At 38.5% G+C, this 16,877-nt stretch overlaps 1 protein-coding gene across 1 annotated transcript; it reads right to left on the reverse strand.

The window, feature by feature from the left end:
• Nucleotides 1-6,009: 6,009 nt before the first annotated feature.
• On the reverse strand, nt 6,010-10,994 carry LOC139466983 (uncharacterized abhydrolase domain-containing protein DDB_G0269086-like). Its single transcript, XM_071248694.1, has 4 exons — nt 10,939-10,994; nt 6,753-6,978; nt 6,341-6,691; nt 6,010-6,171 (listed from the first exon to the last, which is right to left on the reverse strand). The coding sequence occupies exons 1-4, from the start codon at nt 10,992-10,994 to the stop codon at nt 6,010-6,012; spliced, it is 795 nt and encodes a 264-aa protein (XP_071104795.1).
• Between the last annotated feature and the right edge of the window lie 5,883 nt (nt 10,995-16,877).

Raw genomic sequence — 16,877 nt, forward strand, 5'->3', positions numbered from 1 at the left:
AAGGCAACCAATCATTTTCTTATAGCATGCAAAACAACCTAGTCATACCATATTCAACCCAACAACCTCATTACTAAATATCTAACGCATGACAAGGCACTTCTCAGAAAACTACACCTTGTCAGTTATTTTCCTTACACCTTGTCAACATGACTCATACAATACAATGGTTGTTGACGGTGCACCTGTTGGCATGTATAATCAACCCCATTCTACGGATTCCGGGTTAGAAATGGCCCCTAGTACCCCATGCCCATGTGCTTGTCGTAAGAGGCGACTGAGTTGATTGGATGGTCAGCCTCCGTGAGTTGGTTGATAGCATGTCACCGACATGTTTACAATATCGATCACTGGTGTGTCTGGTCCAGATACGATTACTTACTGCTGGCCGCCGTCGTTTACCCGAAATATTGCCGAGTATGGTAATATATACATATTTCTAACCCTTACACCACGTGGATGGTATAACCAAATACTGACTGTATCAGTACATGTGGGAAATACACATGATTTTGTTCACCCGTCAAGATCTGGTTTAGAATCGTTCTTCAGCAACCCATGCTTATCGTAAGAGACGACTAAGGGGAGGGAGGGGGTGGTGGTGGTGGTGGTTGGGGGGGGGGGGGGGGGGGGGGGGGGGAGGGAGTGTGTGTGTTGGGGGGGGGGGGGGCAGTTCCAAGTCATTCCAATTACGTAGATCGATGCTCCTGATGTCAATCACTGGATCCACTGGTCCAGACTCGATTATTTACAGACCGCCGTCATAGAGCTGGAATATTGCTGAGTGCGGCGTTAAACAACAAACAAACAACCATGTCTCTATGTCATTCTAACAAGGTTGTACGTCAAGGGAAAATGCTTGCTGACAAGCGTGGACTAAACCAGGTTGTCAGTTTACTGAAAAAGGGTAATACATGTATGAAGAGTAGCAAGGAATTATGAAATGAGATTCAAATAATTCATAATTCATAAACACATGCTTCTGAAATAGTCAGAAACTTACAAAGGACTTTGTATTTTGCAATGACGTCTTATGATTGTGATATAAATATATATATAATTGTCGCTTTTATCTATTCAGCTTTATTTAACACAGCAAAGCTTGGGTCGGCTATAAATTCGTTAAGAAAGCATTTCCACTGAATCCACAGAAAGAGGATAGAGATTTGAAATCTGAATCTTTTCAAATAAAACAAAAAGTCATTATTCGAACTGGAAAAAAAATCACTTCAGTTTGTTTTTTATCCTTTCCTCTCCACGTACCCCACAGGGTTCCAAGTCTTGAGGGGCGATGGGGTAGACTAGAGGTAAATGCGTTCGTTCCTTATGCCAAAGGCCTGGGTTCCATTCCCAACGTAGGTACAATTTGTGAAGTCCATTTCTGATGTCCTTGGTCGTGATATTGCTGGAATATTATTTCATGCCCCGGCGGAGTGAGACATTGTTCATGCTATTAACCCTTGGTTTCAAAACAGGAATAGGTACAGGCTGCCGTGACACAGCTTGATATTGTCCATTGTGAGCCGAGGTGAGGGGTATAGAAATACTAATTATCCTCGTCTAACTTTCACCCGAAAGTGAGAGAGTGAGTTTGGTTTTTACGCCGCTTTTAGCAATATTCCAGCAATATCACGGCGTGGGATACCAGAAATGGGCTTCACACATTGTACCCATGTCGGGAATCGAACCCAGGTCTTCGGCGTGACGAGCGAAGGCTTTAACCACTAGGCTACCCGACCGCCCCTGATCCGAAAGTCATGGGCCTGTTGTGATTTGTTCAAAATTATACAGGGTAAAACTGAAGGGAATTTTTTAAGATTTTAAGAAGTCATCACTTCAAATGAAAATAAAATTGGGTTGTCATGAACTTTGTACCTGCACGATGACGTCATTGCCTATTGCCACGACGTGTTTGTGTATACATGTATTGAAATATTAAAGCAATTTGACGGCTAAAACAAACTACAGAGCATCATTGAAATATGAGGTGAGGTGAGGTGAAATGGGGTTTAACGTCGCGTCCAAGATTATTGCACTTATATAGCGACGTGCATGCACGTGTATGTGTGTGTGTGGCTGCTTGTACTAGTCCGGACTGATGCCGATTTATAGTGCTAGCTCACTGAGATACCATGCCGCAGTTTAACATGAATACCCCACTCAGACACAGTATACTGACTCCGAGCCGACCAGTCCTTGTTTTAGCCCCTTAATGCCGAGCGCCAGACAGGGTAACAACAAGTACAATCTTTTAACGTCTTTTTGTATGACGCGGCCCGGGATCGAACCCTGGACCTTCCGCTCTCCGGGCGGACGCTCTACCACAAGACCACGGAGGCGGTCTTGAAATATGAAAGGAGTGAGTGAGTTAAATAACACTCCACTGTTAGGAATATTCCAGCAGTTACGGCAGGGGACACAACAGATGGGCTTTGGTTTTGGGTTTTACACATTGTATTGATGTGGTGTAATGGGGTATATTTTCTTTGAAAATACATTATATTATTGCACAGGTGTATACCAGGAAGTCCCATAACAATGGGAATTTATATTTAGAAGCCAATCCTTGAATCCACGCTTCAGTGACTCGTTGTATGCTTCTTAAATAACAGGATCTAGTTTGGTCAATGATGACTGGGTATTGATGGAAATATCACCGTTGATTAGTAACCGCTGCTTGTCAGGTCACAGGTCACAGGTCACCTCATGTAGCCTTTCTGTAAACATCTGCATTGTATTTCACCGTTCTCATGTGACTAACTGTAAGTTAGATATATATAACAATATTACCTCTTCAGTTGAACTGAAGTGTTATATTTTCCGAAGATTTTAGTCGTTTTGTTTTTGTTTTGTTTTTTAGGTGTACTGCATTTGGAACGTTACTGGGATGGGAACTTGACTATACCTCGGATTGTTTAGATTATTTACTCTTTGCCTTCTTCCTGTCTACGGGATGACCAGCGAAGGTTCTACCTGTCACGTCTGATGTGACCATGTCACTATGGTGTTGACAATTCTCCAAAGAAATACAAGGAAATGACCACAAATATTCAAAAGATCTTTTACAAAACTTCCCAGAAATACCAAAGAAATTGTACTGTGCCATCACAGAATCACCACATAATTATACCTACCATATAACTACCACATTACTACCACAGACACTTCACAAACATACCCAAAAGTAACACATAACTGCGACAGAAGTAATGCAGAACCACATAAATCTTCTGCAGAACTCCCGCAGAACCAAACAGACCTACTGCAGAACTAACGCAGAACCACACAATTCTTCTGCAGAAATACTGCATAACCACACATATCTTCTGCAGAACTACCACAGAACCCCGCTGGAGAGCGAAAGGTCGTGCTTTGATCTAGATCTTACTTTACTTGAATAGAACACACGCTGAACAGATTGTAAATGGTCGAACCTCTTTGGATTCCCCAAGTAACTATACCTTTGTGTCACACACGGGAGATACTATACACACGCATACTATAGATTGTTTCATAGTAACTTAGAATGGACGAAAGCAGATATCCCCTTCAGAGTATTAAAGTACTAATGCAGGTGGGTGATGGAAGCAAACATAACTATTATTTACATGTGTTTTCCTTTGTGTGGATCGTTCAGGATATTGGTAACATTCGAGTGTTTGTGGGAATATTAAAGCAGGGAGTGGCGTTTACACTTGTACATGACATGAAACTGTTTCATAACTTCAAATATCTTAGAAATTAGAGTAAATAAAACTCACAGCTTCCAACCGAAATGTGTTCATCTTCCTTACTAGACAAGTTATTAAGACTGTTGTTTTTGTATATTTAGAATGTCATTGCTTAATTTCAATGTAAATATGATTCATAAATCTAAACGTATTGATGTTGTTAATCGTGTATATACCAATTGGAAGAGGTAATTGAGAATTCCACGTCTCATTTTAGTGTAACAAGTATTCCAGTTTAAAATCTACATGTCATTATTCTTGAATAATTACTCTGAAATGTTAATTATTTTTGTCATCAGCTCACAAAATGTAAATGTTATCTTTCAGTGGCTGCTTATCTAAAACACGCTGTTGTTGCTTTAAAAAAAACAGATTCAAGAAGATTGTGTATATTCACGTGACAACATATTCTGCCGCAGTTTCAATTGTGCTTCAGGACATATAGCCAATAACACATGTCTGTCTTGTGTAATACCAGAAAATAAGCTTTCACCTTTACGTAGAACAATAAATATAGAAGTTATATATGAATCATTTTCAAAAGATGTCACTTTTTGAGTTTCCAAAATTACAAAATCCAATGGTTGATATGATATTTCTTTTGGTTAAAATGGAGTAACAAATATCTGAAGCTGTCAGTAACATCAAATGGAAGTCTTAATGATGCTTTTAAGAAAGAGGAATAACCAGTTACCATGGCAACTGAAACTTGGCTTGTTTTTCCCATAACAATGTTTGTGTGAATCATTTTGGTTTGAAATTCATGAAAATGCAAAAAGCATATACAAAACATATTTATTTCTTCATTTTTTTGTATATCAAATTTGAAGTGAGGATGAAGGGCATTTATTTAGTCTCTCAATGACCAATATGTACGCAGTGTTCATTCTATGAAATACTGCTACCGCTTCAACATAAATATTATGATTTCTCAATTTTCAAGATTTCTTGGAGGTATTTTATTTGATAAACAAAGATAAACCATGATCAACTTATGTCTCATTGTGGAAACTAAAGACATATTTAGATATACAAAATTTTAAAATTTGTTACAGAAAAGACATTGCAAATTCATATCATCAGTATGAAAAGAGTGGTAAAGATTATCTCAAATGTTTCTTATGTATATAATAATGCTTGCAAAAGTAATAGCAGTCATTATCTTTTTCAGTGATATTTATAAATTTATTCCAACTTTTTAAAGGATAAATTCTAAAATTTGTTACAGTAAGGACAAAAGTTTGTTACATGACAGAACAAATTACCATACAATGACATTTTAGATCACAAAGCAGTTTCCGCATTTTTACTGGATTAGAAAATGTGTTACTTTGAATAACAATGCACATGTTTATGATATTTATATTTTTAAATGATTAATATGAAGAATGTTACCTATGACCTACATTATAACTGTTACAGGAAAGACCTAAGACGTTACATTACTGACAATGTGAAACGAAGTTTTGGTTAGCCTAGTTAGTTCGCTATCATAAGTAAACAAAGGTTTACCAAACAGGGGCACGACTTGATGTAGTTATAGTTATATTTCCATCTCATTGTGAAATCTCCAGATTGATGCGATAGAAGACAGTTATGGTGAAGACAACATTTTGTTACATGAAAGACATTTAGAGAATAGTTTTCATGTCTTTTTGTGGTTTCTATGATCAACGATCAAATCCAAAATTTTTTAGGTCGAGTATTAATTTTACTAATATTGTGAAACACTGAAAGTATTTGGTAAAAGAATCATGGTACACTTGAGAAAATAAAGACTTGGTCAACTTGTAGGATGAACAATTCAGAAAATGTCAGAAAACACATGACCTACAGTTAGAAGAACACAACTTTCAACTGCGAGTAAGAATCTAACCTACAACCTGGAATGAAACACTTGTAACATCAAGCCATCCAAGAAGAAAGTTGAAAGATTATAGCTGTCTTCCCAAGACATTATACCCCTTCATAGTGGCTTTTAACTGTAGACCAAATGTTATTGTCAACCTCACAATGAGATGATTCTGAAGTCTTCTGTAACTTTGGGATGATTGCCTCCATCACTAGCCCCATCATCTTCAACCTTCACCTTCTCTCCTTCACTAGCCTCCTCATCTTCAGCCTTCACCTTCTCTCCATCATTAGCCTCCTCATCTTCAGCCTTCACCTTCTCTCCATCACTAGCCTCCTCATCTTCAGCCTTCACCTTCTTTCCATCACTAGCCTCCTCATCTTCAGCCTACACCTTCTCTCTATCACTAGCCCCCTCATCTTCAGCCTACACTTTCTCTCCTTCACTAGCCTCCTCATCTTCAGCCTTCACCTTCTCTCCATCACTAGCCTCCTCGTCTTCAGCCTCCACCTTCTCTCCATCACTAGCCTCCTCGTCTTCAGCCTCCACCTTCTCTCCATCACTAGCCTCCTCATCTTCAGCCTTCACCTTCTATCCATCATTAGCCTCATCTTCAGCCTACACATTCTTTCCATCAGTATCCCCTCATCTTCAGCCTTCACCTTCTCTCTATCACTAGCCCCCTCATCTTCAGCCTACACTTTCTCTCCTTCACTAGCCTCTCATCTTCAGCCTTCACCTTCTATCCATCACTAGCCCCCTCATCTTCAGCCTCCACCTTCTCTCCATCACTAGCCCCATCATTCTCAGCCTCCACCTTCTCTCCATCACTAGCCTCCTCATCTTCAGCCTTCACCTTCTTTCCATCACTAGCCTCCTCATCTTCAGCCGTTACCTTTTCTCCATCACTAGCCTCCTCATCTTCAGCCTCCACCTTCTCTCCATCACTAGCCCCATCATCTTCAGCCTCCACCTTCTCTCCATCACTAGCCTCCTCATCTTCAGCCTTCACCTTCTTTCCATCACTAGCCTCCTCATCTTCAGCCGTTACCTTTTCTCCATCACTAGCCTCCTCAATTTCAGCCTTCACCTTCTTTCCATCACTCGCCTACCATCTTCAGGTTTCACCTTCTTTCCATCACTATAGTTTCCTCATCTTCAGCCTTCACCTTCTCTCCATCACTAGCCTCTTCATCTTCACTCTTCACTTTCTCTCCATCTCTAACAGCATATTCAGCCTTCACCTTCACTCCTTCACTAACCACGTTTGGGGTAGATTTTGTATGGTGGTCAAAGTGTGAATTTGCCAGATTCCCATAAAAGACTTGTCCCTCTTCACTTTGAGGGTTTTGAGTCGAAATATGCTTTGGACTGTGTTGTCTGTGAGACAAGTTCCTGGAACATATATGTCAGAATACTGAGTTATGTCTCTTTACACTGACATCCTTCCTTTATGCCTTGAGACGGGAAATTTCCATCAAGATCTTTGGCTTCATTGGCAACAAGTTCAGAGACTACTCTCACTGTCATTTCTGCTGCTCTGTCAATTGTCTCCAAAACAAGTACACTGCCACATGATGTTGAGCAGTTACCATTTGATAACACAGTACAGGGATACAGCTCACCATTTTTCATTGCCATGTTTAATTTAGTTGTACAGTCCCACACTGAAATTCCACTTTGGAGTTGCTTTGTAGTCCAGTCAAGCACACATTGCTATTCAGTAAACCTTCATGAAGTCAGCATGAGTGAATTTCAAATTATTTTGATGATGTATTGAAATCTATACATTATCATACTTGAGTGTTTGTCTTTGCCATAACATCAACAGATCAAGAATATTATTAGACCTTTTCAGAAAATAAAGAAGCGTGGAGAGTTGAATTTTAGTGCAGTGAAGAAATGTTTTTCTCCAAAACTCGTATTCTAAAACTTGTTTGACCTTATAGAATAGAAAATACCCAGAAGCTATTAGGTACTTCATGATCACTGCCATGATTCTATATTTAATGTAAAGATTGTCTTTTCTATAACCATGGTACCATATAACTCTGAAATCATAACACTTTATTTTAGCAAGCTTAGGAACAAGTAACTAAAATCTCATTGATTCCTTTAGTACAATATATCATCAATCATAACAGAGAGTAGTTACTTTGATTTTGATTGCCTTATGGACATGTAGAATGTCATTACTGAAGCAAAACTGTCTTTGCCGTAACACATTTCTTATAACAATTAGGTGTTTTTAATAATTTTGCATAAAATGATAAAGTGCAAGTTTATTCTACAAACTGTTTGATTGAAATAATTAATTAGAATATTGAAAAAGAACAGAGAGTAGTTTACTTTGTTTCTTTATAACTTTTCAATTGCAAAATGTCATTACAATAACCAAATATGTCTTTACTGTAACACATTTCTTATAAAAAACATATGTTCTGACAACGTTGCTCAAAATAATTAAATACAACTTTGTCTTTCAAACTGCTGAATTAAAATATTCAGTTGGAATGTTGAAAAAGAACAGAAAGTAATAGTTTTCTTACTTTATAGCTTATTAAGCGAAGAAAGTAATTACCATAACACAATCTGTTTTAGCTGTAACAAAATTTAGTGTTACAGGAAAGACTGTTACAGGAAAGACAAATCATAAGATAAAAAAATATATTGACTAATTAATGGTCCCTTCATGAAGCTGAATGTTCACACAATTTTCTGTTCATGAATTGGCACATAAACTTGGAACTTGAAAGAACTATTTTGCATCTGTTCCATTGAATCATAACGTTATGGGAAAGACATGAAATGAAAATACTCGTCAGTTCCTTACCTTTTTGGTTAACATTTGGTGCCTATTTGTCTCCTGGTGCACATGGCACATCACACTCCTATTGTATAGGAAATGGTACTAGGCATGACAGAACGTACTGATATCCTTACATTGGGGATAATTGATTATTCCAAAGTTTTATTAAGTCACAAAATCTAAGGACGGTGTTATATATAATTATTATATAATCAGTTATATTGAAATTACACACTGAAATTCCTAAATGAATCTAGTTTTTATAACCATTTCAATACTTTTACTTAAATAGTGCAAACCATTTCAATACTTTTACTTAAATATTGCAAACCATTTCAATACTTTTACTTAAATAGTGCAAACCATTTCAATACTTTTACTTAAATAGTGCAAACCATTTCAATACTTTTATTTTACATTTCATTTATCTAAATACCTGGTTCAATATGTTTTCAAGTGCACCGAACTTCTATGCCTTTTGTCTGTTTAATATATTCAGCAAACATTCGGCGTATCCCCTCTTATCATAAGCCCCTCCGGGCTGGACCCTTAATCTCCAGCGCTATCTATAAATTTTGATTAACACCTCGCCGGATCTTACGTTTATACATACACGTGGGACAATGATCTTAGCACACGTTATGTAATACCTCGCTCTACAAAACACGACTGACATGGTCAGTCAAGGAGACAGCCTGGAGACAGCCAGAAGATCGACTCGTGTAAGTGACAGAACGGTTCTCCCACCCGGGAAGATTGGCCACTCGGTCCCGGTGTGCGTTCTGTAACGTTATTATCAACATGTACCTTTTCGACTTATTCCAAACCGTCAACAATAAACATGGCTGCTGTCGTCAAAACTTCACCCTGAGTTTTGTCTTCCGTCATCATCCTGAGCTACCATCCGAGGGCCGAAACGAACGCCCTTGGACAGTAATATTACATATATGCCAATATTTATAAAATGATAGTTTCTCAAATTTGAAGCTAAATGCACTGGGACAGCCAAAGACGCACTTTCTACCCATTTAAAACGCACCAAAAAACACATAATATGACACAATGATTGAAAATAACCATTTTACTATATGTATTACTTTGCAGGTGATAATCTGTACAAATATATATCTTTAATTTTGTAATGGGTTTGGACAGAAATAGTGACATCTTTTGAAAATGAGTCATATAGTACAGCAATAGAACATCATTAAAAACTACCCGCACCTCTTCAACTTAATGATGTGAACATCCTTCTCGTGCAGGGTATTCTGGGGTATCCGGTCGCACAGTTGCTAATTTAGAAGATTTATTATCTGAAACTCGAGACCATAACGACCGACACAAAGATCTATACTTAGTCCAAATGGCATCCAGGAAGTACACAACAAAGAAGCCTCCAAATCTTTCACATACAAACTTGCACACAGTCCTGATAGGTTGGTGAATGTTTTTCATCTATCATGACTGGATAAACTTGAGACATATATGTTGGCAGAGATTATATCCTTGGATGTGTTTTAAATAACAATAACGTAGATTGTTAGCAATGGCATTCAGTGCAATACATGATAAACGTCGGCTTAGTATACTACGGTTATGACGGACAATTATAGTTCGTTATAACCAAAGTTCTTTATAAGCATACATACAGCATATATACAGCAAATGGACTCGACCAAAAAAACCGAGTTCGTTTTAAGCGTGTTCGTTATAAACGTAGTTTACCGTGTACGGATATACATAAACTGTAACCAGAATCTTTTAAATTGTATTGTAGTAGGTCGGAGGTCATGACGAACTATGGACAACAGCTTGTATATTCATTTCCTGAACATACCGGGTTTCCGGGTTAGGACTATTCCCTTATGCTGGTGGTAAGACGAGCAGATGGATCGGGGGGTCACGCTCTGTGACTTGCGTCTCGGCTCAACCCCATGGATTGGAACGATGCTCATAACATTGATCACTGAATTGTCTGGACTTGATTATTTTCAGGCTATAGACTATTTCCAAGTGTGTTCAACAACAAACAGACATCATCACAAAAGTCATTAATAATATGATCGTAATACAGTAAACTACGGTTATAACAAACTTAAATGGGCCACTAAGTTTAGTTCGTTATAATCGTAGTTCGTTATAATCATATACACATCATATATACAGCAAATGTCGGAACAAAAATAATTTCGTTATATCCGTCAGTTCGTTATAAGCGTGTTCGTTATAAACGTAGTTTACTGTTTTGTCTGTGTCAACAATATATTTAGTAAGGTCGTTCAGATGAAGCATCGCCAATACAAACTATTTCAAACAACTATTTGGAGTTTGTGTAGGCATGCCGTTCTAATCATCTCATTTCGTAACTGCATAATCATTTGTATTTGTAGGAATGTTCGTTATCATCAGTTTGTCACGAAGCATCACCAACACGTTACACAAGACTACTTTCTGTGAATAACGAAACATGAAATCCCCGAGATGTGTCATTGCGTTTCACAATGAATCAGACATAACTGGGAAGGAGGCGGTTTTTGCCCCCTGACGAAGCTGATGTCAGGTTGTGAATAGCGTGAGCTGTCGCGGAGCTCTCGTCGGACATCATGCGTACTGATTCCTATGCATCGCAGAGACAGGGGTGTCGCTATTCAGTGTTAAGACCTTTAAGAGCAGGCGGATCCATGGACTGTGTGTGAAGGAGTGGGGGAGTAGCTGTAATTTCATAGCTGATCGGGTATACTAAAAGTAGCCGTATTACACTACCGGCCCATAGGAGCGTTTCTCAGGGAATGTGTGCGTGTGTGTGTGGGGAGACCATTTCGTAGGACATGCCCCATCTCATCAATAGCTCTGATTCATAATTTAACGAGAGCCAAGTCAAAAGAGTGAGTGAGATAAGATTTAAAGTCACATCGACAGTATTTCAGCCATATCGTGACGACCAAGTCAAAAGACAAAACTGAAAGTATGTGATTAAATCTAAGGTGAGAAGAGGTGAAATTGGGTTTAAAGTCCCGTCCAAGATTATTGCACTTATATAGCGATGTGCATGCACGTGTGTGTGTGTGTGTGTGTGTGTGTGTGTGTGTGTGTGTGTGTGTGTGTGTGTGTGTGTGCCGATTAAAACGATTTTTCAAGACGAAACTTTAATATTATTCTCTATGAAAACTCTGGACCATGATGTGACTTGAAACAACAGAGTAAAGTGTTGTTGAATATTCGTCATAAAGGGCATGATCATACAACACTGAATCACAATGTGCTGTGACACAATAACACAATGAGGCCACATTGAAGTTATACTCTTCAAACCGAAGAAACGTAAAACGCGCACAGGGTTTTTGATTGCCTAGCATTTGTGTCAATCGAACAGTGACAGTTCAACAACATGCACAGATTAACAGAAGTGCAAAGAAACAACGTCATAGGCAACTTGCAGGCAGGGGAATCTCGATCAGCTGTAGCCAGGGTTTTCAAAGTAGCACCCAGCACCATCACAAGGCTATGGGATCGGTTTCAACAGCATGAGTCCACACGTGATCGGCCAAGGTCGGGACGACCAAGAGTAACCATCCCGGCCAAGATCGCTACATCCTACTGCGCCACAGAACGACAACGGCCACCTCATCCGCATCCCAAATACCTGGACTGCGCGGAATCTCCGACCAGACCGTACGAAACCGTTTAAGAGCAGCAGGTCTACGAGCAAGACGTCCTGTTCGACGCGTCAAATTGAGTCGACAACATCGTCAACAAAGACTGCATCAACGAAATTCTCCGCCAAACGGCAACGGTGTATTCCAGCAGGACAATGCTTGACCGCATACAGCACGGATCACAAGAGCCTGTCTGCACAACAACAACGTTAATGTTCTCCCCTGGCCCTCCATATCCCCGGATTTGAACCCGATAGAGCACCTGTTTGGGTGAATTGGATAGACGGCTACGCCGACGTCAACCGCAACCCCAGCAGTTGGCTTTTGCGTTGCAGGCCGAGTGGGCTACCATTCCCCAGGATGTGATTCGCATACTCGTCTCTTCCATGGGCAAGATGTCAGAACGCTATCGATTCCAACGGGGGTTTATTGATGATAGCTGACCTTCACCTTGGACTTTTCCAATGTACCGATAACTGAGATGACTACAATCACCAAGTGTTCTCTCCACAACATTTAGGCTCATTACCTTGTATGGCTCCTCGTATAAATGTATTTTCCTACCTCACACAAATCTGGCTTTGCGTTTCTGTTTTGAAGAGTATATTATCATAATCAATTACACGAATAATTTGTAAATGTTTGAAACAGTTTTCATTACTAATTTGTTTTTCTATTTGAAACTTTAAAAATACAAATATGCAAACATACATCGAGACCTATTAGTATTACGTTTGCATGATGTTTCAGTTCATGTGTGAAGAAACGTAGTAGACGTTATAGTTCAGTACTCTATACTAATATTCTTCTTATTGATCAATGCAATGAAACTAGATATGAATGACACCTGCGATTAATTAGGTCATGATGACTTTAATGCGACTGTAATAAATATCATTCAAGTATTTAACGTTGTTGAACAGAAAGAAACAATGCTCCCTGTAAGTGTAAGCCTTTCAGGAACTCCGAACCCCTGTAAGTGTAAGCCTTTCGGGAACTCCGAACCCCTGTAAGTGTAGGCCTTTCAGGAACTCCGAACCCCTGTAAGTGTAAGCCTTTCAGGAACTCCGAACCCCTGTAAGTGTAAGCCTTTCACGATCTCCGAACCCCTGTAAGTGTAAGCCTTTCAGGAACTCCGAAACCCTGTAAGTGTAAGCCTTTCACGATCTCCGAACCCCTGTAAGTGTAAGCCTTTCACGATCTCCGAAACCCTGTAAGTGTAAGCCTTTCACGATCTCCGAAACCCAGTAAGTGTAAGCCTTTCAGGAACTCCGAAACCCAGTAAGTGTAAGCCTTTCAGGAACTCCGAAACCCTGTAAGTGTAAGCCTTTCAGGAACTCCGAACCCCTGTAAGTGTAAGCCTTTCAGGGACTCCGAACCCCTGTAAGTGTAAGCCTTTCAGGACCTCCGAAACCCTGTAAGTGTAAGCCTTTCACGATCTCCGAAACCCAGTAAGTGTAAGCCTTTCAGGAACTCCGAAACCCAGTAAGTGTAAGCCTTTCAGGAACTCCGAAACCCTGTAAGTGTAAGCCTTTCAGGAACTCCGAACCCCTGTAAGTGTAAGCCTTTCAGGGACTCCGAACCCCTGTAAGTGTAAGCCTTTCAGGAACTCGGAACCCCTGTAAGTGTAAGCCTTTCACGATCTCCGAACCCCTGTTAGTGTAAGCCTTTCACGATCTCCGAACCCCTGTAAGTGTAAGCCTTTCACGATCTCCGAACCCCTGTAAGTGTAAGCCTTTCAGGAACTCCGAACCCCTGTAAGTGTAAGCCTTTCAGGAACTCCGAACCCCTGTAAGTGTAAGCCTTTCAGGACCTCCGAAACCCTGTAAGTGTAAGCCTTTCAGGAACTCCGAACCCCTGTAAGTGTAAGCCTTTCAGGAACTCCGAACCCTGTAAGTGAAAGCCTTTCAGGAACTCCGAACCAATCTTGGAAGAAGGAGCACCGTGGACTGATCATGAACCCGCCGAGGATACTATATGTACAAATTTGGAAGTGAGTGAGTGTGTTGGGTCTCACGCCCCTTTTAACAGTATTCCAGTTATATCACGGCATGGCAGCTTGATGTGGGAGGAAATCCCGAAGTGATGTAGGTCTTAGACGTTTACCACTTTGGTAAATCCACGAGCACGGATATGATGCTGACAAACCTAGAAACAAAATCAGGGCGAACCGGTATTCGAACCCACGATCATAGGTTTCTGGCGTGCCCAAGGGACGCAACTCTGAAAATCGCAATTCGAAGCCTCAGACGACTTGACTACAGACTACATTATCTTAATGTGTTGAAATAATCAGCTGAAAACACAGATTTATTCGTACTCAGCTCGAAACAGTACTCCAGAAAGTCAGTGTCAGAATTTCATTTTAATTTAATTTTTTTTATATCCCTTTTCCAAAAACACGTATATGGTAGATATTCAACTTATGTTTTGGATATATATGGTATTATATCCACGTACATGCACATTGTATGTATTTGTAAAATACAAACTATTTTCAAATATGATCTTTATTTCTAAGGTGCTTTATACGTATGCCTGATCCAAACTTCACAGCATGTTATCCGCTTTTCTCGAAATCCGCACTTGATATAGTCTAGTATGTGTCATTTAATTTACAAAGTACCCGTGAAGATCCGGTGTAGAATAGGTCTTCAGCATCCAACGCTTATCCTAAGAGGCGACTAACAGGATCGGGTGGTCAGGCTTGCTGACTTGGTTGATGCATGACATGGTATCCCAATTGCGTGGATCGATTCATATGATGTCAATCTCTGGTCAAGACTCGATTACTAACAGACCGTCACATAGCTGGAATATTGCTGAGTGAGGCGTTTAAACAACAAACAAACAAAGAAATAATTTACAAGGATCATCTCTCTAAATCATAGAATATTCAATCTTCCAATCTTTGTTTCACATACTGAAGAGGCCACAGGCCTATAGTACAATTTGAAGAATATACAATTTGATACAACTTATGTACATATCTCACCAAATCACCTCACGTCATTCCACCTCGCATCTCAACGCAGTCACATAATTTCACACATACAGTACAATACCATACCCTGTAATTTCATAATTTCTATTTTACCATATCACAACTTGTTATATCATACAACATATTCTATAACATCACATCATATTGTATCATTATTATAAGATAATACTATATCGTATTATTTCATATACCATTATCATATCATAACATACCATACATACCATCGTACCATATATCACACCTATATTATATCACATTTCAACATGTCATATCACACAACACATTAGCAATTTCATAGCTTGTCCCATCATATCTTATCATATCATACCATATAATGCCATGTCATTCAAATGCCAATTTATTTCATATAAATGAATCAATATTTATTTAACACTGGAAGACCGCAAGCAATATAATATGTACACTAAAAAAACAGTATTTACAAAATTTCTATAATACACATAACATATTGCATCATATCCCCTCATGTATCATATCACACCACAACACTTATCATATCATATCACATCATGTCATGTCACATCATATCATTTCACATCATATCATTCCATATACATATAACTATACTAAACCATGTGTAATATCACGTCCCACAATATCATATGACAGCCTAGTAGTTTAATACCATTTCTAACTCTTTTGTTTGTAGTTTATTCATAAGGCAAATATCTATAAATATGTACATAATGTATATACACAACAGTTTCCTAATACCAAGCAGATCAGATTATTCTTTCATAAGGTTCTGTCGGTATAAAGAGGCATAATATATGTACATGGAAACATTTTGTAAGATACTTCTTTTTGTGTTTGACAGCAGTTTAACAAATTTAATAATATTAGGGTAGCTGTAATAATAAGTTTGCAGGTATTTTTCTCTAAGGTGTAATACACTGGACATACTATTAAGAAATGAAATTAATCTTCTACTGAGTTTTAACTACATAGATTACAGATTCTTTCTTCACGAGTATTGTTTACATAGCGCCCTGTTTCTATTAAAAGGTCGTGAGAAGAACATCTAAAACATGAAAGAGCCGTTCGAAATTTTTATTAACATTAACTTTTGATAAATAATCTTCCATAATTATTTCTGATTTAAACATTTTGTAATAAAAGCACTTGTTTGTTAGAGTCAATGATCCTTTAATCTCTGGGTTAATGAAAGTATAAACATTGATTTGGAATACACATTTTGGTTTTGTCAAATATCAAAGCCACAACTGAAATGTAATTCTCTCACACCTGTAACCCAGTTTCTTTTCCCATTATTATCATAAACTATCATCATATTATAACACTTTTTTGGCAATCTATATGAGGGCATGTCAATAAGTGTCAGCCAGTATTTAATAACTTTTATATTTGAATATACATAGAGAGGGAATCTTCCACATTCTCCATACACCACCAAGCTGGAAGTGTTTATTTTAACACCTAAATACTTTTTGCAAACATATAAATGAATCTTTTCTATGGCATCAAAGTGCTGTAAACCCCAGATTTCTGCCCCATACAACAAAATGGGGAGTATCTTTATATCAAATATTTTTTAAAAAAGATTGATGAGAAATGGTTTCTAAAACTTTAAAAACTCTTATGGATACTCACAAAGACCTTTCTTGCTTGTAAAGCAGCTTGATACAAATGTTTATGCCATGACAAGTTTCTACTGAAGTAAACACCAAGATATTTATAAAATCCTGTAGTTTCTATTTTTTGTCCTTTAAAGGACCAATATTCTTACTTGCTGAATGACCTCCATTCTTAAATACCAAAACTTTTGTTTTACTCATGTTAACTG

This window comes from Haliotis cracherodii, unplaced genomic scaffold (genome assembly GCF_022045235.1).
Source record: "Haliotis cracherodii isolate W230 unplaced genomic scaffold, xgHalCrac1.p SCAF_19, whole genome shotgun sequence".
Classification (NCBI taxonomy): Eukaryota; Metazoa; Mollusca; class Gastropoda; order Lepetellida; family Haliotidae; genus Haliotis; species Haliotis cracherodii.